The following is a 22,115-nucleotide window of genomic DNA, read 5'->3' on the forward strand; positions in this document are numbered from 1 at the left end:
TAATTTTCTCATTCATAATAGGAAGTCCAAAACTAATTAGGAATCCACAAAACATATAAAAACATCATAAACACAAGGTTGGCCAAAAGTTTGGAAAATTGACAGCTTTGTTATCAAAACCTCATGACCCAAATAAAGTTGGATTGGGCTCCTTTTGCACATTGATAAGATGTATTAAGACCGCCTTCTGATACTCCAATGGACCCTTCAAATCTGACTTGGTCAAAACCTTCAAAACTAATATATTCAATGTCTCTTTCAATGCCTTTGTATTGGACCATGTCATTGGCCCATTTGGAACATGTAATGGGTCCTTATTGGTGTTTTTCAACTGATCTACATCATCCTCTTGATACTCCAATGGCCCCTTCAAATCTGACTTGATCAAAACCTTCAAAACCAATGCATTCAATGCCTTTTTCTTGAACTGAGTCATTGATCCATTTGGAACATGTAGTAGGTCATTGCTGGTTTTTGTAGGCTGATCCACATCACCTATGGTCTGAAAAAGTCTGGGTAAGGGACTGGTTGTGCAAGAAGAAAATGCATCACCCCTAGTGCACCCTACCTGAGGTAAGCTGCATTGTTGTTTGATTGTTTTTCTAGGTTAAGTTTTTATTTGTTGGTCTCGTCTAAGGTTCAAGGTAGATCTCTATTCGTGAGGAAGTCTCTACCTTATCCTGTTAAATCCTAACCATTATAAGGTCTAAATTTTAGCATTGTATTTGTTATATATATGAGGGTATACTCTATTATCTAGTTTTACACCCTCAAATATTAAATTCTACAACTAAACCCTAATATTTTAAATATAAAGTGAACAAAATGATTGGTGAAGGGTTTTTGAAACTTTGATTAAACCCTAACGGATAAATATAAACTAGTCACGATATCCATTTTAGCATTTGAAAACATGAGAAAGATGTATTTTTGTTTTTTATATAAAAAAATATGCTTGGAAAACTTTTAGGATTTGATCGTATGCACGAAAACAAAATAATTTTCTGTTTTTTTATCAAGAGGGAATTAATTTAAAAAATTTTGAATTTTTTTGAATTTAAAAAAATAAGAAAAGTTTCAAAGAAAATTGGGTATTTTAATACCGGATTTGTATCTTACAGTGTAAATATATAGCTCGATATTATTCAAAATAGTTGGAAAAACATGCGAAGAGCCCACAAATATTTAACCTTTGGAAAATTTGAAAACAAATTTCTTTATTTTTTTAAAATATTTTAATATTATTATGTATTATTGTATTATTATTATTATATGGGCTGGACCCGGCCCATCTATCTAGGCTGGGCTGAAACGGGTCTAACCCGGCTAGGTTAGGTCGACTGATGGCCTCACAACCCTTTTTTTAAGCTGGACCGACCCATCCTTATGGACTAGGCTAGAACGGGTCCAGCCCACAACTCATATGGTTGCTAGCCCGGTCTAGCAACGATGTGAGTTATTTGTCCATTCCAAGCATTGAGCATAAAGAAATTGAAGGTCAAAGTTGGGAAAAAATCAGCTATTTTCCTAGTTTTTTTTCTCCCCTCTCAGCCACCTCTTTCTCCTCTTCCACCGCCATGCCTCCGCAGTCATTATCACCACCAGCCATACACCGTACATGTTGTCTTTACTAGTGTCAAATCTTGACCCTTGATTCGAACTAGAATGATCCCAATCGTTGGTTCAAATGTGTCATCATAGTCTGTCAAAATAGATTGCTAAAGCCACCTTTTCAATTTATGCAAAAGACGTCGATCTATGATGACAACCAAACTTTTGCAAAATGATCTTTGGTTATGAATTTCTTCAATTTAGCCCTTAATTGACCCCAAACTTTTAATTTTCTTAATTTTAACCCTTAATTAAAGTATAATTAAGTCCTTACACCTAAATAAATCATTTAATTGGACCCAAATTAATTCTTGAATATAATTAAACTTTTAATTTGACCCATGATTAAATCAAATTGGCCTATTAAAAATTTAATTATGTCTTTAGACTTAATTTTTATGCAGATTTGTCCAATAATTATTTAATTTGATCTTGAATCTATATTGTCTCTTTAGTTTTGAGCACAACGGGGTACAATTAAGCTCCAAATTCATTTAAAATTGTAGATTGATCTTTCTCTATATTTGAAATCCTCCTAACTTGCTTTTTCTAAATGTAAGTCTTCCTGCTATTGTTATTTATTATTTATTTTTTTATTTTAAAAGGAAAAGGGTAAAATTTTAGGGAATAACCAAAAAATGAGTTATAACAATAGCGTCAGTGTCATCTCCTCATACCTAAGATGGAATATATGTCTCTCACATCTTCATCGCTCAATTAGTGTATGGATTAAGTCGTGGTTAAGCTTGATGTGCTCTATACAACCGAACCTTCTCATATAGTTTCATCTGCTTATATGCTCAACAATAAATGATAACCTCATCTTGTATAGAAATCTAAAATATAATTACATAAATATGTAATACCTTTAATGTTAAGTAATGAAAATATTTATTAAAATTAAATATACTTACAAACTCGATGAAAACATCATCCAATTAATGTCTATCCTGCAACCACATGACGAAAGTGTCAGTGGACCCTGCAGACATGTACTGTGACCCAAGCTCTCCATGAAAATAGTCATGATATTTGGGAATATCAATGTCATAATATGGTTACCTAAAATGAGAAGAAGATCCTTTATCTCGTGTGTGCGACATTCTATGTAAGAGTACCTGTGTTTAATGTGAGATCAGATAAATTTAATATTCTTACAAAACATATCATAATATATTTTAACTTATATTTGTTTTTGTCATACATACATTGTTGAAGAGGATATGTTTTCATATCATGACATGTTTTATTGCATATGTATCATCTATAATATGTATGACCCTCTATTGCATCTATCGTATTGTGCAAACGAGTAGATATTCGTTGACCATGCTCGAGTTTCCATCTAGATGAGTCTATGTCAACTTGAGGTCATGTCTAATCACTTAATTTTAACTCCTTTGGTAATGGATGGAATGTCATGCCATCTACTAATTTATAAATCTAAACCATATAATGACCATCAACAAATTATGTAAAGTCTAAGTGATTCTCAGCACAACATGCAAAACACGTGAACATGGACGTTGAAATGTCTGTCATTAACCACATGTGCATGTTCTATCATTCAAAGTGATTGCCTATTTGACTTCTTTTACAACACCCGATTTAATAGGGATGTTGACTTGAAAAACCTGTTATTCGGAGTAAAAAAAACATTACAGTATGATCTCTTGATCTATCCCTACTTTTATCAATTTAACCTAAATTGATTGGGGCGGATTATTCCACATTAAATAAAATCATTTATTTCACGTCTCTGTTTGATCCGATAACTATTACATCTGCAAAATGTCAATTGCACTAGAGCTAAAATAGGCATTGCATAGGCACCTTTTAGAAAAAAAAAATATGATTAAAAGCTTCTAAAAGATTAGTTGTCATATTACCATAACGGTGACCACCATGGTAACATAGTGCCCATTTTTCTTTTGGTTTCTTTTTAAGCCATTATTGATATGTTAGGTCCAACTTACACATTCTTTCGTACTATAAATCAAATTTGTGCCTTGATGATTCATAACACATCCTCATCAAATCTTTTTTTGTAGATGAGTTTTTGAATTTATGATTGAAGTTTCTAATAAATTATCGGGTACAATATTGATGGTATCCTATAGGTGCATGCCAAATTTCCACTAGTTCATTCTTTATACCAGCATGTCTATTTGATATTATCCATATACATGTTCTATAATTGATAACATATCTCTGTAAGCAAAGCAAAAGTCATCTCCAATTTGAATTATTTTTTTCATTAACAATTACAAAAGCCAACGAGAATATCCTATTATTTGCCTAAAACAAATTGCAATCAATAACTTCTCATTATATTGCCCATATAAATGTGTGCCATCAATATTGACAAGCGATCCATATAAGCTCCAAATGACCAAAAATACTCTCTAAAAAACCATTGTACTATCATCAAGATTTTCTTTATGTATCTAGTCCACAACTATTCTAGGATTTGATTTTTTTATTGCCAATAACAACCTTGATAATTTTTTAAAAGACTCCTCATATGAACCAAATAAATGCTCAAACACCTTTTGTTTTGCAACTCATACTTATCATATGATATTTTATACTTGTAATGCAGTTTTATCTCATTTTGTATGTTTGCAACCGTTATTGAAAGACTATCCATCATAACGGTTGATATAACATTAGCAACAAAATTTGCATTGAGTAGATGATGATTTTCTTGGATAAAGGTCAAGGTATATATGCATGGCCCTTTAAATTTTCCTATCTCAAGTGAATCCAACCTTTTGTGATATCCTCCATGTAAATACTCTTACACACATTGTAATTGAACAAATGTCAAGTTTGACCGTTGGACTTGATATTCAACCGAATGTGCAATGTGTCAATATTTAACTGAATTAACAAATTTATTTTTACCGCTAAATGTTTGTCTAACCTCTAAATTAGAGCCTCATTGCAAACTTATATGACTAAGTGCCTAATTATGAGAAATAATAAAAGCAGACCCAGAAGAATCTCCAAATTCAGGAATAGAAGGTATTACCTCATCATCAACACCATCATCAACATCATTATCAACATTTACTATCACATTCGGGTCTAATGTCTTATCATTTTCATTGTCACAAGGCTAATAATAGTCAATCTTTGCTGATTAGTGAATGGATTGTCAAACATAATATCATTAATCCCTTGCAGCAAATCATCAGACAATAAACTATTTTTTCTTTTATTAACCGACTTTGAAGAACCAGTAGATTGTGAGACACTTATACATATTTGACCAGAAGTTGGGACACACAAAGATTTTGGTTGACTGCTCACATACAATATCATCATATTCAATCCACTTTAGATGAATGAATCAATGAAACTGCCATCACATATAATCGATACAGGGTAATACTAATGTTCACCAATTTGACACCTCCAAGTTATTTTAACATCAACATCATTATAATTCCACTCAAGTCCATGAGAAATAATTTCTTTCATTTCCGCATATGACATACTTAAATTACCATTTAACAAAAACTGCTCTTGTTATTGTATGTGATACTACTGCTCACATTTGAATCAATAGTACCACTGTAATGATATAACATAAATATGTAATAAGACATTCTATATAAAAAAAAGAAACAAATCGGATTCCGATCAATTGGATGTAATTTTAACTAAATTGCATTACTCCAACTCTAATTGCCAAAATTCATAGCAAATTCAAAACAAATTCCTAAAATTTAATGTAGTGCATAATTGATCAAAATTAAACATAACTATGATACAAATCTAATTAATATTTTCGTGCTTAATTGCATTAAATCAAATTCAAATTCATAAAAAATCAAAAGGGTTTAAAGAAAATACCAAATTTAGCAACTTATCTATAATTCAATGCAACACATAATTTATTGAAATAATTATTTCATAATTAATTTTACTTATTTTCATCTTCAACTATATCAAATCAACATAATTGATGGTATTAATTACTAATTTATCACTAATTCAAAAAACCCTAAACAATGATTTCATTTCAACTAAACCAAACACAAATTCAAAGCAATATAGTATGTTTACCTTATTTGTAAGACTAGAAAAAAAACTGGGGCGGCGAGGGCAAAGGTGGCAATAATAGTAGTGGATTATGAAGAGAAAAACATCATAGGATGCTTAAAGACTAAGATAAATTTTATTTTATTTTATTTTTGTGTTTAAAAAAAAAACAAACAAGTGATTAGTGAGTTTTTTTTTTAAAAAAGAGGTGAAGGTTATGAAAGTTGATTTTTCAAGAAAAAGGATTTGCATTTATTTGTGTTTTTTAATTTGAAAAGGAATTTAAATTTCATGAAGACATGTTAAGTTATCGTATTTTTAAAGCACGATAATTATCTTATCATATTTAAAAATAATAATATTTAATATATTTCATTTCAAAAGTATGATAAAATAGAAATTAAAAATTTTTGGATAGTGTTATTTTGAGATAATTGTGCTAATGTTTCTTTTAAAGAAAACCCGCAATAAGATAGATAGATAGAGTGCAGCAACAGCTATGCTCGCGTCACCCTACTCAAAAGTGGAACTTGCCAAAATTCTAAGCGTGGATTGCAAGGCTAAAAAGTTGAAATAGCACCAATAATCCTACTCGTTTCACACCAAAGCTTTCCAAACTGAATTAAAATGTCACTTTATCTACTAAAATGCTTTTAAAAAAATCCTCAACATTCCCCAGCAGACAAAAAAAACAACAGTTGTAACATGAAGCATCATTATCAATGGAGCATCACATGCTCGGTATATTATATATGTATGTGCCTATGTGAGCTTGCAATTAGTAATGGCAATTGTTTATATATCATTATTGAGCTGCCCTTTTGTCCATATTGGAAGGTTTATATATATAACTCCAAAAGGACCCCTGCTTCTGGGCTGTTGCTGCTTCCTTCGTGCTCATTTTGTGAGAAGAAATCGTGGGTCTTTTGAGCTTACTACTTTGAAGCAATAGTCCACATGCCGCCAGGTCTATTCTTTTTTTTATATAACCAGGGTTGTCTGGGTCAATTTAGCGCACCACGACTAATCTCCGGACCCACTGAATACTCTGCAAACCCAGTAGGCAGGTAAGACATCATGGGAGTGACAGACGTGCACAGAAAGAGTCGAACCTGGATGCTAAAGAAGGAAACAAGTCCCTGCCTGGTCTATCTTAAGAGAACCGGTGATTATTCATACAAAATTCAAGAATTTCCAAAGTGTGGACGCAATATTGTTTGGTTGAAGATTTTCATATCCTTAAGACGAATATACCAATGTCCAAATATGATTCCAAAAGCTTGGGTGGATTTTCCTTCTTGTTTTATTCTGAGAAAAATAACTTCACATAACATGGAATTACATACAGTGTAGTCTAAAGCAATAGAACACAGTATAATGTCACTTTTAAGTTCATCCTATTCTATTTCCATAAAAAAGAACTATCATTACATCTTGCTTGTAGAAATGGGCAAACAACCCGTGGCGATGGGGTTCAGATATGAAAGGGGCCCATGCCAAAATAATAAACTGAAAATGGCTATGTTGCCAAGAGAAAATCCAAGGAAAACAACAGCTACCATCAAATTTCACTCTGTACTTTTTCCAATTGAACTAGATTTCTCGTGGTCCAAGCAGTCACATTGATTGACGACTGGCACAACAAATGCAGCTCAATTTATACCCAACTCCCAAAACCTGCCATTTCATAGCTCGCCCGCTTACTGGACCATAGTGAAACCACTAACCACTTAACACGCACGACCCTGAACCAGAACAATGTGACCATGGAGGCATGGACTCGCTTCTTGATTATGCGCATTAAGATTATAAATTAGCCTTTTCCATTTCCCATATAGCAAAAAGCCACATCACTAAACTGTATTTACACACGAGTCACGCTCTAGACCTCAGTCAGTCTTCTTCCCTCTGTGAATGAACAGCGTAGTCTCTTAAAATGCACCAAACATACCCAGCTTCTGTTTTTAAGGCCTCCCTTCTCTTTTCTCTCTCTTTCTAGCTTCAAGGTTTCCTTCTTGGTCTTGGCAATGGTGGTGTATAGATATTCCTTGTTGTTGTTGGGTTTACTTGCATTTATTGCAATGCTTCTGCATTTAACAATGGCAGGTCAGTACCATTTAATTAGCATTTCTTTTCTGTTTCAGAAAGATGTAAACTTTTGATATTTGTGTTTTTGTTTGGATTGAGAAAGGAAGTTACTTGCATTTTATTGATTGTTTTATTCTTTACTGCGAGTGATTATTTTGTGAAAAGGGAGGACTTTTGGAAGAGGGTTTTGGTTTCTAGCTTGAATTCTTTGAGGTGTTATTGTTTTTCTTAGTGAATAATTGTTTTGTTTAGACATTATTGAACATTTCCAATGTGTTTGATTCCTGAGACTCGTGGGATTGCATGAGCAGTTTTGTTTTTATGGTTATGTGTAACTGGGTTAGTGCCAATAATCATATTATAGCTATACTGTCACAATGCTGGAAAATTTAGAGATTGTCTACATTGAAGATATTGTTGTGTTATTTCGAACTCCCAAGTAAACAATCAAAAGTCTATTTTTTTGGTGATGCTTTCTTCTCTTTTTTTTTGTTGAAAAATGGTTATTTTGATTCACAACAACACCTGCTACTTCTGCAGATTGCCCCTTAGATCTGAGTGGATCAAATTTTACCTTAGCAGCCTCTATGTGCTCTAGTAAAGATGGAAGAGGAAAGTGCTGCCGCTATATTAATACGTTTATTGCAGTTTCCATTGCTCGTTATGCAAATGCAACTAGCAATCTAGGGGTTGCCTCGAATCTATCTGATATATGTCTTAATTCCATTTCTCAAACTATGCAACTGTATGGAGTTCCAAGTGATGCAACAGTTTTTTGTGGGTTTGGGACAAAAATTCCAGTGACTTATGAGTGTAAGGGTCGATCAACTGTCACTCAGATGTTGGGGTCTCCAAAATTCGTGGACGTTGCACAAAATTGCAGGCTTCCCCTTTTGTTAGAAAGTGACTGCAAGAGGTGTTTAAATGCTGGCATTATATACCTTCATCATCTGGTGGGAACAGATAATAATCTGACATTGAGTACCTGCCGCGATGCAACTTTTATTGCACTTGCAAGCCAATTTGATGATGTTTCAGCAGTTGAAATTGCAAGCTGTTTCTTCGGAGTTCAAGGGCTCAACATCCCTTTAGGTAATGAGTAGTTTTCTGCTTCATGTGTTTACTGATTTCTTGCTTGTGTCGAGTATGTACCCCTGTGCTGGTTTTTGTATTCTTTTGTTTATTTACAGTGTGAAATTTGAATCAATGTTGCATTTTATGAAATGAAGATAATGGTTCAGATAATCAAAGTATAAGAAGTTCAAATATTGACTTAGGGAAGAAACTCCACATAAAGGGTAAATGGACTATGTTAAATGCAGTTCTTTTAAGAAGAATGAGAATACACAGAGATTATCCTGGAAAAGGGCAAAGTAATTTTCCCAATATATTGCATCGGTCAGACCCTTAGCCTGTTATTTGTCATGTTATAACCTTCTAGATACAGGATATTATATATTTACTATGAGTTAATTGTCGTTTCTTGGCCAGGAAGCTGTTATCTGAACCGTCTCACATCATGGGAAGTGATTTCATCTGTAGTTCTTGTTCTATGTTCTGTTATCCAACCACTTAACTCATTTTTTTTTTTTTTTTTGGTGTTTCAGAGCCACCTCCATCTGCAGTCATTCCTGAAGCCCCTCCAAATCCATTAACAGCTGCTGGCCCGAACCAAGCTGTGCTGGGACTGCCCCTAAAAGCAAACCACCACCCATACCATCTGACATTAGTTCCAATTATTGGCATTGCAGTCACAGCAGCTGCCCTTGTGATGCTGATAGTCTTGATATTTCTTATTCGTAGGAAAAACAGAGAAATAGAGGAATCTGAGAATATAAATAAGACCTTTTCAAGAGCCTTTCCTCCTCCTAGGCCTTCAAGGAAATTTCAAGGTGTGATTCTGGGTTTTCTTGGTTATGTGCTATCTTCATGCTGGTGTTCGTTAAAATTGCAATTTTCATTCATTAATTCATAACTTCGGGTTGTTTGGGGTTGGGGTGGCTGTCATCTGCAGGGCCTGCATCAATGCTACGAAAATTCAGCTACAAGGAGACAATGAAGGCAACAGATAACTTCAATACAATCATTGGACAGGGAGGATTTGGAACTGTATATAAAGCTGAATTTAGTGATGGGTTAGTGGCAGCAGTGAAGCAGATGAACAAGGTTTCAGAGCAGGTAGAACAGGAGTTCTGCAGAGAGATAGAATTACTCGCTAGACTGCACCACCGCCATCTTGTTGCTCTAAGAGGCTTTTGCATAAAAAAGAATGAGAGGTAGTTTACCACTACGTTCAAGTATTTTATGATTGGCCCCATCTTATCTTGCAAGCAAAACTAAGACTTGATGAGTGTTTCCTTGTGGTCCATGTAAATGTTTGTATGCCATGGCTTAGTGCAAGCAGTCTTGTGGTGTTCTTTTTAAATGTTACTAAATGTTTTGTATCAATTAACGAGTAGGAAATTGAGGTCATTTCAATGTGATGTGTGTATGTGCTCAATGTGTGCCATGACATTACTTTTTCATGGGTTTAATATAATGAACACGAGGGCAGATTTGAACATTCACAAGCTCTGCTTAAACTTTTTCTAATCATCTGGTTTTGTGTGGGATTATCGTTTCTCTAACTGCAAAATCAAATACTCTTTGGTTGTTCGTGGCAGGTTCCTCATGTATGAGCATATGGCAAATGGAAGCCTAAAGGATCATCTTCATTGTACGTCTCTTCATTTTCATTATACTATTGCTAGTCCATTTGATTTGGTGCATTACTCTTCCTTTCTAGTTTATGTTCCACTGGAAATAAATTTTTGTGGTGCTGTTCACAAGAGAAATATCTCTCTGGTGTGTGCACACACACTTGCAATCCATGCCTTCATTTAACAAAGAAAATTTTTTCTCCAGAAGATTCATGGATTCAAATTCTATTGGTTATAGAAATTAGTGGTTTCTTATATTGGGGGAACTCATTTGGCGGCCTTGTATTCTGAATAGATTTGACATCCTGTTTGCAGCCCCTGGAAGTCCTCTGAGTTGGCAGGTCAGAATCCAGATTGCAATTGACGTGGCTAATGCTCTGGTAATGAACAGAAACAGTGGCTTACCATTGGTTTGGTTTCAGACCTTTGGCTCATTTACATGAATTATTCCCCCCCCCCCCCCTCATTTCTTATTCTTACTTGCAGGAGTACCTCCACTTTTATTGTGATCCACCTCTGTGCCACAGGGACATAAAATCAAGCAACATTTTATTGGATGAAAATTTTGTTGCTAAGGTAGTGTATTGATTTACTGCCTTGTTGCTTTTGTGAGTTTATTTCTTTCATGGCCCATATTGTATTTCTCAATTATACACTCAGAATGATAGTACTTCTAATAAAACCCAGATTTTCAAAAATTTTGAAGACTACGAAAAATTTAAAAATTTGAAGGACTGGGTTTTTCTTGCAAGAGTATGTCCTGCAAAGTCATACCTATCAGCGGTTTATCTTTTACAGTGTCTCCTTCACACCATTTTTATTTTCCAGGTTGCAGATTTTGGCCTTGCCCATGCTTCAAAAGATGGTTCTATATGCTTTGAACCAGTAGAGACCGATATCCGTGGAACTCCAGGTCCGGGAATACAATATTTGTGTTCTACTGTAAATATTTGCTAGTTCACTGTACTAAGAGGCCTGAGTACACAATGATTTTCAGGTTACATGGATCCTGAGTATGTGGTCACCCAAGAGCTCACCGAGAAAAGTGATATATATAGCTATGGTGTGGTACTGTTGGAGATAGTGACTGCAAGACGAGCAATACAGGAGAGCAAGAATTTGGTGGAGTGGTCTCAAATATTCATGGCATCAGATTCAAGGCTACCGGAGTTGGTGGATCCACGCATCAGGGATTCCTTTGACTTGGACCAGCTACAAACTATTGTGACTATCGTGAGATGGTGCACACAGAAGGAAGGCCGGGCAAGGCCTTCAATCAAGCAAGTCCTTAGGATTTTGTATGAGAGTTCAGACCCAATGCATAGTGAATTTGCGCGAGCTGTGGAAGATGAAGAGTGTGAAGGAAGTGAAGGAGGAGGAAGAACAAGCAAGGAAAAATCAAACAAGAGTGATGCTATTTTTCAGAGTGGGGATGGAAGATATCTTGCTTCCTCTTCAAGCACATCGAGGTCGTATTGTAGTAGAAGCTTTTTACTTGAAACTGGCTCCCCACAATCTCCCTCCAGTATGCTCTCTGTTTGAGGCGATCATTGTTTGCCTCGATCAACAATCATGGTTTGCAAGAAAGCTGTAGCACTACTCTTACAGACTTGGCAGCAGGTCAAGTCAATGTCTTCTGAGAATACATATCACCAGTTAGATAGAAAAGGCAATTGTAAAACTATTCATTGTTTTTTTAAGCATGAAAAAGTACTCATTATACATCCATTTCTTTATTTCATGTTTTAGGATTTCTGGACAACTAAAGCTGGGAAATATAAACATTTTATATTTCATCGTTGGTTTGTAAGACGGGCTGCTTTGCTTCAAGCATTTCTTTTCTGTTTTCACTTTGAAAAGTAAAATTGATCTAGCAGCTCACGAAAGTTTTACTCCTTACACTCAACCTAATCTTATTTCATTCTACTCTCATACAATTGCAAAGCTCTCTTTTTCCATCATTACATCTCATGATCCACTGAGAAATTGAAGAAATAATGGGAAGAAAATTTATTTACACCTGAACTTTTGCCAATAAAAATACCTGTGCAGGTCCCCAAGGTAACCATCATTGTTGGTGGAAGTTTTGGTGCTGGAAATTATGCAATGTGTGGTCGTGCATGCAGTCCCAGTTTCTTGTTCCTTTGGCCAAATGCCAAAATATCTGGTGATGGGTTGTCCTCAGGCGGCCTCTTCACTCCTCGGATATGATCAAGATGTCAATAAAATCTTGTGCCATCACTTTGATTTGAGCAATTAGATATATATAAAAAATAACATATCTACATTAATATTGACCGTATCTACATCGATCCTGTGCAAAAATTACATTTGTTCTGGCAAGGCCCTTTTCATATTTTATAGAATTGGTGCATTTTGGGGCAAACGCTTAGTTCAGATGCTCTGAATGCCATATTCACTTCTTTTGTGTTCAGGCTGTTAGTGTGCTGTCTCAATCGAAATGCAAACAAGAAAAGGCAAGGAATTCATGTGACCTCACCTTTCTTATAAATATTATTGAGGCCTTTACCAACTTATGGCAAGCTTATCTGCATTTGGATATGGTTGCATGGATTACAGTGGACTGAGGAGGAAATAGAAAAATTCAAGGCAAAGATCATGGAAGCATACGAGCGAGAAGGAAATTGTAATTACTGTATACTTCAGACAAGGAAATCGAGGCAAAGAAGTTTGTGCTTGGAACTTCTTAGACCCCAAAGATGTTGCAGGAAAGTTCCTCTTCTGTGACCACGATGATGAGTCATCAGTGTCTCTCCGATGTGGGCCAGACATTGCTGGAGCTAATGGGGCTATCCTCAGTGAAGACGATGCAGAAGTTCTCCAACAAGACTACGTCTACATGCCGATTGTGATAGTGAGCACAAAAGACGGAGACTTGCTGAAGAACTATATCATAAATACCACGAACACAACAGTTAGAGTAAAATTTGGGTTAACGTTATTAGGTACTGAGCCAGTTCGAAAGTGGCATATTTTTCCTCTTGAGGACCTGATCGAAGATCCCCATGGACTCTTGAAACCTGATATACTATCTCCTGGATACCATATTCTGGCTGCTTGGGTTCATAATAAAGGATTTGCACCAATGCGTGAAGATGGTTATTTGCTCACAGATTATGCTCTTGTTTCCGGCACATCAATGTCATGTCCCCATGTAGCTGGGATAGCTGCATTGCTTAAAGCTTCTCACCATGCTTGGAGTTCTGCTTCCATCCGATCAGCACTGATGACAACTGCTGATGTTACAGGTAACGCAGTTGGTAGAATCATCGATATGACCACTGAAGTTGCTGGGACACCACTTGATTTTGGAGCAGGGCATGTAAATCCCAACAAAGCCATGGACCTTGACCTAGTGTATGATATAGAGGCGGAGGATTGCGTTAACTACCTGTGTGCGATGAGCTGTACAAGCCAACTGATCCAAATCATCACAGGGCCTTCAAATTTTACTTGTGAATATGCTAGCCTTGATCTTAATTATCCTTCGTTCCTTGTTCTCTTGAACATGACGAATACTGCCACCACTACATTCAAGAAGGTGTTGACAAATAGAGCAGATAATAGCTCCGTCTATCATGCGGTGATCTCAGCTCCTCAGGGTATGAAAGCTCTAGCCCAACCAACAACACCTACATTTTCAGGAAACGACAGCAAGTCTTGGGGGATGCAATTTCAGAGACCATGGGACTCCTAATCACATCTTCCATTAACTTCACACCAGCTCAAAAACCCTGAATTCCCAAAATAATCGCTTCAAGGACACTTCACACATTTTATTGAGCTGCTTCTTCTTTATGTTTTTCGTAGTAAACAGAACGTCTCATATTATTTAAGGACCAGAGTAAAGAAATAGTTTTGGTTTGAGAAAGCTTCTATACAAACAAAAAGCTTCCAACTTTTGAATCACTGTAAAATACAAGGGGCACTGTTTTGTATCGCTGTTAAAAGTTTGAGGCACGAAATCACATGGATCTAGGTTCGGAGTCTTGACAGCAGCCAACCATTCAAAAATGCTTGAAGTAAAAGTATCTCCACTTCGATAGATTGATAAGATCAATCATCAAATACAACTCATGTAGCCAACATGTAATGAAAGAGCAAGTAAAGCTTCTACTTTCCAGGTGAGAATGTTGAAAGAAGTGTTCGGGCACTAAACTGGTGAAATTATATTACAGATCTCACATTAGTAGTTTTATCAGTAACAACGATGAGGCACAAGGCATACATGGAGATACTCAAATCCATGCAGGACACATAATGATAAAAGAATAAATGTGATCCAGCCTTCTCCGTCATCTTTTATGAAAAATAAGGGGAAAAAACTATGAGAGAGCATGCAATTATAAGGCATGCCTCAACTATCTGATCTATGTAAGTGAACACGTTACAAGACAAGCAACTCTCATTTCTCCTAGCCACCAATTGCAGCCAGGAACTTCTTCTTGCTCACTGGTTCTTCATGCAAGACCACAACGTCTCTCACCTTGTCAAAAAGCTGCTCCAGCTCATCCACACCAAATCTTTGATAGTCCAGTGGTTTTTTGTATCTTTGCTGGTATATTGACTCAAAACAATCCAAGAAAATCTGACAAGAATAGCTCACTAGAATCTCCTGCAACTCAAACTTGAACAGCTCAAGATTTGGGTCATCAACTTCATATCGAGCTGCAGCTCCCAAATTAGCCTTCCCTTGGTTCCTCCCCACCTCATGTTCCTCAACCATCACTCTTTCTTCATCTGAGACCTCATCTGAAGAGCCACCACCTGTCGCAGCATCCAAGCTCTCCTCCTGAAGCCCCTTTCCTGTCTTACCCCTCCTTGCTAGAATTATAGGAGGTGCACTTGGACCTGCTTTCCAGTTTTTAAGATAGACGAACTTCTTGTGACCCTTGCCATCTATTGCCATTGCATCGCCCATTTTCTTGAAAAGACTAACAAGCTTCAATGCCCCATATTCTGAAACATAAAGAGGCCGACCATACATCTTCTGATACTCAGGAGGAACTCGGGTAAGAGGCAAACATCCTCCTGAAAGTTCAAGTAACTTCACCAGCTGAGCTTTCAGACCATTTATGTCCCCAGGCTGTACCCACATAGTAGAATAATATTCATCATAAGATGTGGGACATGCTGAAACTTCATTCAGACCAGATGGGAGACTCTGTGACCTCGAACTAGTGGGGTGACAAGGCACAGTCATCAAAGAACTGCTGTTGTATTCAGATAAAGACTGTGACATTATAGAGAGATCTCTAGAGTTGTAATAGCTTTGCGAGCGCCCCCAGTAAACAATTGCCTCTTCTTCATTCTGGCCATCGTGGTTGTCATTTATACGGCATCCCATAAAATACCCAGCAATATCAGCTGGTCCTGCATGGGAAGGCAATAATGTCTTTGAGGGGGGTATAAAACCTTCCCCACGAGCCACACTAGGCCAGTCCCAAACAAACTTGCCAGCATTGCATAGGGCAGACGAGACGCCAACCCCAGAAGGGATAACAAGAATCACAGTATATCCACGCTGACCAAGTATGTGAAGAGCAGGAGAAAAATCCACATCTCCAGAGATAAGCATGATGGAAGAAGGTGGGGGGTTGTCAAGTGCAAAGAGAAACATGTCGACCAAAATAGCCTTGTCAGCAGCATCCTTTCTACCGTTTGGAACATCAACTAGTTTAACACCAGTTCTCTGGCAGCCTTCTCTCAGTCGTCTGGAGAAGGAGTTAAAATCTCCATATGCAGAAAACATCATGACAGCTCCTTTAATAACAGGGTGCACTCGCAAAGCCATTCTGATATTCCCAGCCACATCTTCAGGGCGGACATCACTAGGGACACGGCAGTTCTCAATGTCCCAAAGGATAGCTACAGGACCATCCAAAGAGGGTCGAATTTGATGGCTAACACAGGGTTGAATGGCTTGCATGTTTGAATCTGCCATATGGATTCCCCTCTGCTCAGAAGAATCAGAGGGAAGCGTTGATGCCGATGGATTTGAATTTGCCATCGCTCTTTTTTTAATGCTATTGTTAATTCTTTTATGTTATCAAAAAGTTAAAGACCCCTGTTGATTACCAGAGGAAGAGATTGAGAGTCATCAAACAATATAGGATTATTCTAAGAATAACTCTAGAAAAACATCAAAGCAAAAATGTGTATACCAAACTATTCAAAGAAGCACTGCCACCAAACAAGCTAACATTAAGAACCCAATTGATTAGCCAAACCTAAAAATAGATGTATTTGATTACTTCACCAAAGAGCTGATCAAGACTACATATTTAGCAGCTAAGCTCAAGAAGTGTTTTATTTGAAGATTAAGATCTTAGCTTAACGCCTGTCTCTCTTAAGACCAGAGAGCATAACAGAACCCAAGAGTTTAAATCTATCCCCACTGCACAAATTATGAAATTTACAATTTGAAGATGAAACTCAATTGATCAAAGAAAGGAAAAGAAAAGGGTACCTTTGAATTGAGGTCATAGAGCAGCTCTTTAAAATAAAATAAAGTTGTTATCACCAGGACCAAGGAATTGAGATCTTGTTGAAGAATAAAACCAAAGGGTAAAGATCCAATAAATTATCATCCAACAAAGATCAAAGAAGATGGCGATCACTCTTTATGGATTATTCCTACACAAGGAGAGGTGAAGAAGATTTTGGCTTCTTTTTCCTTATTTGTTCACTACCATACTTGCTTTTTTTGTAGAGACGATGGGTTTTTGCTTCTCTGGGGTGTTTTTTTTTTCCTAGGATTTTGAAGCCGGAAGAAGTGATATATTAATTATTTTTTCTAGGTTGGTTGGAGGGCGCTGTCAGAGAATGAGGTCTTGGGCTTTTAGGGTAAATAATGTTTGAGCCCAAGAACAAAGGAACAACCAGCCTGTCTCTTGTTTCATTTCAAGCTGATTAACCGACAGACACGATCAAAAGGTCGGAATGTTGATTTTCATTCTGCCTCGAGAAAAAGTCGCATCCAATTCCTACCCACATTAACGTTGAAACAAAACCAGAACCTTGCAAAATAACATGCAAAGTCGGAGGGATGTCACTTCTCAAAATCGACATCTCCCAAGAGTCCTGAGTCACAGCTGTAGCTGACAAACCCAAAAGATGTGGTTAACAAGAACATACTGTAGGTGTCTTAATAATTGCTTAGCATAAAAAGCTCAATTTGGAAACCATAAAGCAAGCAGAAATAAGAGCAGCGCTGAAGATAGGGAGCCAAAACTTATAAGATCCCTGAAGATTGTCATGAGAAACTCTGTTCTCTGGAAGATTGACAAGCAACTACAAAAGGAAAAAAGGGCTTTTCTAAAGATTACAACCCACGTATTCTATTCTCAAAGAACAAGTCTGGTTGACACTGCATGTCCTATCGCCAGATATCAACGTTCCATATTAGATGTAACCATTTTGTAAAGCAAAGCACAGCATGAACATGCATCGCATCCCGTATATACCAACAAGCAACATCAGCTTGTATAAAAGACAACGAATTTGTCCAGTCTTCATCATAATGCCATCCTCTATTAAAACTTCCTTGGCTACATTGAGAGTACTAGCAGCAAAAGGACCGGGATATGAGACTAATAGTACAAAATAGGATAGCAAATGCAGAACATCCGACCACAATTAAAATTCAAGCCCAAAGAGAACGCAAGTTTCTGAATTGATGTTTGGACAGAATATGAGAGATTAACAACATGACATAAATGGAATACAAAAGAAATATGTTTCACAGAAATAGATTACAAAAGCAATATATTTCATCTTGAACTTCTATCCATTTATTTCAAGAAGTACATAGGTCAAATATAAGTCTTTCCTCCGCTTATCCTTTCCAATAGTCCACTTGTCTACATTAAATCCTGTTCATGGATCAACGAAAATGCACAAAAGCTCTATTAGCCTCTGCCATCTTATGAGTGGTTTCCCTCTTTTTTATGGCTTCACCGGTCCCTTTGGCAGCATCCATAACTTCAGAACTCAATTTGAGAACCATACTTCGTCCTGAACGTTTTCGGGATGCCTCCAACAACCAACGGATAGCAAGTGCTTTTCCTTGGAATGTTCCTACTTCAATAGGAACTTGTTGGGTAGATCCACCAACACGTCTTGCTTTTACCGCTACATCAGGAGTTACTCCATTCACTGCCTCACGTAAAACAGCTAATGGATTTGATTGTGTCTTTTGCTGAATATTTTTCAATGCTTGATAGATGATATTATAAGCCAGTGACTTTTTCCCCTTTTTCAAGATTCGGTTGACAAACATGTTAACTAACCGGTTACGATAAACTGGATCAGAAGTGGCAGGTTTTTTTGCCGTTGTACCTAGACATGAGATGAGGATGAAAGGGAATCAGTCTCCCTTCATAGAGTTAATGAATAAATTCATTCTCAACATGCATGATAAATAATAACAATAAAATACTTTCACACTCCAATCAATACTCCAAAATTTGATGGCCCAGTTGGTAAGCAAAACAAAACGATAATTTCACTGCCACAGGAAAGTAATTTGGGCACCCAAAAAAGCAACATTCTTTGCATACATCACCAGTTTGCTATATTTTGAGTCTCGTCTCATCAAAACAAAGAACTTATTAAACCATTCCCCAGTTCAGTCCAGCTTGGGAGTTCTAACAAGAAGAAGAATATGCTAATTCTGAAAATGGGACTGGCATTTGAAATAACATGTTCTGATTCGCTCCCCCCTTCCGTAGGAACCTCTCTAACTTTCTTCCACATTTCTCCTACCCTGTGTCTTTATTTGGCCCCTTTTTTTCTGTTTTCAATTTCTTCCAGGGATTTCATTCATTTACACTGTGTCTCCAACCCGAAAACAAAATCTCAGCTTCTTTTCTGATTGAACCTATATTTGCTATAAAGAGCAACCTTCTACTATCTGATATATCGATTGCATTGAGTAGATGAGCTAATCTTTGATTTTTTTTAGCACACAGCAAATCCTAATTTTTTATTATTCATTAAAAGAAAAAACAAGATGGATTATCTCTTCTCCTAAACTCCAATCAAGTCACCGTCAAAATCAGCAAAAAAAAACTCAGTATTAACAAAAATAATAAAGATGAAACAACTCAAACAAGAATCAAAATTAAAAGAGTACAGAGTTTAAGGGAGTTATTTATTAATTTTGTTTTACCTCGTTTTCCGCGAGCACAGAGAACCTTGAGAGGGAGAGGCGCATGTTGAACAGTGAGATTCGGTGCTCTTTTAGCGGTGTTCAAGTTGATTGGAAATGAGAGTCTATTAGGGTTCAGCTGCTGGCATTGGCGAAGAACGGAAGCGCGGGAGCTCGTGAGCGGTGGAGAGCAGAATGAAGTAGCAGTTGAAGCCATTTCAAAAAAGAAAGAAACAGCGAATACTAAAAATTAGTCACGCAGAGAGAGACCAGAGAGATGGCGGTGGTTCTTGCTGCTATGACTGACTATCGTGTGGGTCTGAGAGTATGAGGATAGGGTGATGATATATGCGAGGAACTGAAATCGGGTAATCTGATCGCTGTGATATCAACCGCTGATCAAGGAACGGGACCCACCTGTGTGTGTACTATTTATTTTCAAATTAAGTAAGATTATGAAGAGATAAACCCAGGGATTAGTTTGTCAATATAGTCCCCCAACCGCTGGTTTTATCAATTTTCTTTTCCCCATCTCTTAAAATAACTTTTCATAAATAATATATTTTTAATTTTTGTTGTTTTATTTTTCAAACCAACTAGAATATTATGATTAATGCCATTTAAATATAGAAAATTAATGTAATTAATTTAATGAGAAATTAAAAAATGTATCTCATTTTAATTTTTTTTATTTCAAATCAAAATAAAAACTGTAATATTTCAAACTAACCCAAGTATTGTTATTAATATAAAAATTATTGTTAGTATTCAATTTAAATCCTATTTATTTTTACGTTTCAAAAGTGTTTTTAAAAATATTTAAAAATTTTTATTTTTTTATTTACTTAAAATTAATATTATTTTAGTGTTTTTAGATCATTTTGATATATTGATATCAAAAATAATTTTTAAAAAATAAAAAAATATTATTTTAATATATTTTTAAATAAAAAATATTTTAAAAAATAATTACAACAAAAAAAATCAGCATGTTAACCTGCATTTTAAATTTAATGAAAAACTAAAATCAGTCAAAAAGCTCACGCCCGGTGGGACTCGAACCCACAGTCGCCTGATTAGAAGTCAGACGCCTTATCCATTAGGCCACGGGCGCTTCTTGTTAATCTTCGTGTTATTATTTATATATAATTGTTACATAATATTTTCCGACTATATTTTCTCGTTGCTGCAAACAAGTACGAGTAACGAGAAAATAAATCCGGACTCATGCTGTGGTGTATGAGGTGCAAGAATATGTTACTTGTGCAATGCTAAAATCAGTCACGTCACGCAAGAATTCCTCCGTGAAGGGGTCCGTTTATGCAAAGAAAAAGCACATCATTTCAATGACTATAATCAAGTTGAATGGTGATTTATTTTATTAAAAGTTAAAAAAAAAAAATTGCAGTAAATTATTTTAATATATTTATTTAAAAAAATATTATTTTAATATATTTTTAAGTGAAAAGTATTTTGAAGAGTAACAAAGATGTATGGAATCGCGTTCCAAACGATATTTCATGAATAAAATTGAATTTTTCTTTTGCTTAAAACTATTTTTTTTTTTTTTGAATTTTTTTATATGCTGGTATCAAAAATAATTTTTTAAAAATTAAAAAATATATTATTTTAATATATTTTCAAATAAAAATTATTTTAAAAAACAACATTATTAACACCTCTTATTAAATACATAGTATTTTGTGTCAATCCGAGAGGGACGGATCAAGGAAGCAGAGATGCAAAGGCCTATGATTTTTCTTGTGTCAGCTGGATCAACTATTCCATCAACCCAGAACCTTGCTGCGGAGTAATAACAATTTCCTTCTCGCTCGTATGCTTCCGTGATCTTTCCCTTGAATTTGTCTATTTCCTCCTCAGTCCACTGTAATCCATGCAGGCTGCAGCCATATCCAAATGCAGATAAGCATGCCATCAGTTGGTAAAGGCCTCAATAATATTTACAAGAAAGCATGAATTCCTTGCTTTTTCCTGCTTGCATTTCGATCTGAGACAGCACACTAACAGCCTGAAAACAAAAGAAGTGAATATGGCATTCAGAGCATCTGAACTAAGCGTTTGCCCCAAAATGCACCAATTCTATAAAATATGAAAAGGGCCTTGCCAGAACAAATGTAATTTTTGCACAGGATCGATGTTGATACGGTCAATATTGATGCAGATATGGTGTTTTTTCAATATTGATTTCTCAGTGGATCATGAGATGTAATGATGGTAAAAGAGAGATTTGCAGTTGTATGAGAGTAGAATGAAATAAGATTAGGTCCTTTGCACATGAAATTAATATAGGAAATTTCAATTTTATACCTAGAAAAAAAATTAAGAAGGGACGTAGTTAAGTAAATTTTTACAATTATCAATTTAAGGAGAAAAATAATATTTTATCATTTATAGGATCTGGAGGTTTCCCTATTTTTGTTACTTATTTTTGAGGCCTCACACAAACAAAAAATTCAAAAAAAAACAGAGAAATA

The 22,115-nt window shown here is 35.9% G+C and overlaps 3 protein-coding genes, 1 non-coding gene and 1 pseudogene across 5 annotated transcripts; 2 read left to right on the plus strand and 3 right to left on the minus strand.

The window, feature by feature from the left end:
- Positions 1 to 7,240: 7,240 nt before the first annotated feature.
- Positions 7,241 to 12,278, plus strand: LOC18097780 (probable receptor-like protein kinase At1g49730). The gene is made up of 9 exons (XM_024598559.2): positions 7,241 to 7,767; positions 8,290 to 8,841; positions 9,357 to 9,641; positions 9,764 to 10,025; positions 10,413 to 10,465; positions 10,764 to 10,828; positions 10,935 to 11,024; positions 11,277 to 11,361; positions 11,446 to 12,278. Exons 1-9 carry the CDS (start codon positions 7,689 to 7,691, stop codon positions 11,988 to 11,990), a joined length of 2,016 nt encoding a protein of 671 aa, XP_024454327.1. The 5' UTR covers positions 7,241 to 7,688; the 3' UTR covers positions 11,991 to 12,278.
- Positions 12,021 to 14,166, plus strand: LOC112327343 (subtilisin-like protease SBT1.7; annotated as a pseudogene).
- A 448-nt stretch (positions 14,167 to 14,614) lies between these two features.
- Positions 14,615 to 17,242, minus strand: LOC18097781 (uncharacterized). 2 transcript variants are annotated; one of them, XM_006384341.3, is made up of 3 exons: positions 16,939 to 17,242; positions 16,634 to 16,699; positions 14,615 to 16,536 (listed from the first exon to the last, which is right to left on the minus strand). In XM_006384341.3, the coding sequence occupies exon 3, from the start codon at positions 16,477 to 16,479 to the stop codon at positions 14,884 to 14,886; it is 1,596 nt and encodes a 531-aa protein (XP_006384403.2). In that variant the 5' UTR covers positions 16,480 to 16,536; positions 16,634 to 16,699; positions 16,939 to 17,242; the 3' UTR covers positions 14,615 to 14,883. The 2 variants fall into 2 exon arrangements, with proteins under 2 accessions (XP_006384403.2, XP_024454328.2); XM_024598560.2 differs by lacking the exon at positions 16,634 to 16,699.
- An 871-nt stretch (positions 17,243 to 18,113) lies between these two features.
- Positions 18,114 to 19,966, minus strand: LOC18097782 (30S ribosomal protein S7, chloroplastic). Its single transcript, XM_006384342.3, has 2 exons — positions 19,642 to 19,966; positions 18,114 to 18,809 (listed from the first exon to the last, which is right to left on the minus strand). The coding sequence occupies exons 1-2, from the start codon at positions 19,835 to 19,837 to the stop codon at positions 18,355 to 18,357; spliced, it is 651 nt and encodes a 216-aa protein (XP_006384404.1). The 5' UTR covers positions 19,838 to 19,966; the 3' UTR covers positions 18,114 to 18,354.
- Positions 19,967 to 20,661: 695 nt separating this feature from the next.
- On the minus strand, positions 20,662 to 20,734 carry TRNAR-UCU (transfer RNA arginine (anticodon UCU)). Its single transcript has one exon. It is a non-coding gene; the product is annotated as a tRNA-Arg (tRNA).
- Positions 20,735 to 22,115: the final 1,381 nt, after the last annotated feature.

This window comes from Populus trichocarpa, chromosome 4 (genome assembly GCF_000002775.5).
Source record: "Populus trichocarpa isolate Nisqually-1 chromosome 4, P.trichocarpa_v4.1, whole genome shotgun sequence".
NCBI classification, from domain to species: Eukaryota; Viridiplantae; Streptophyta; class Magnoliopsida; order Malpighiales; family Salicaceae; genus Populus; species Populus trichocarpa.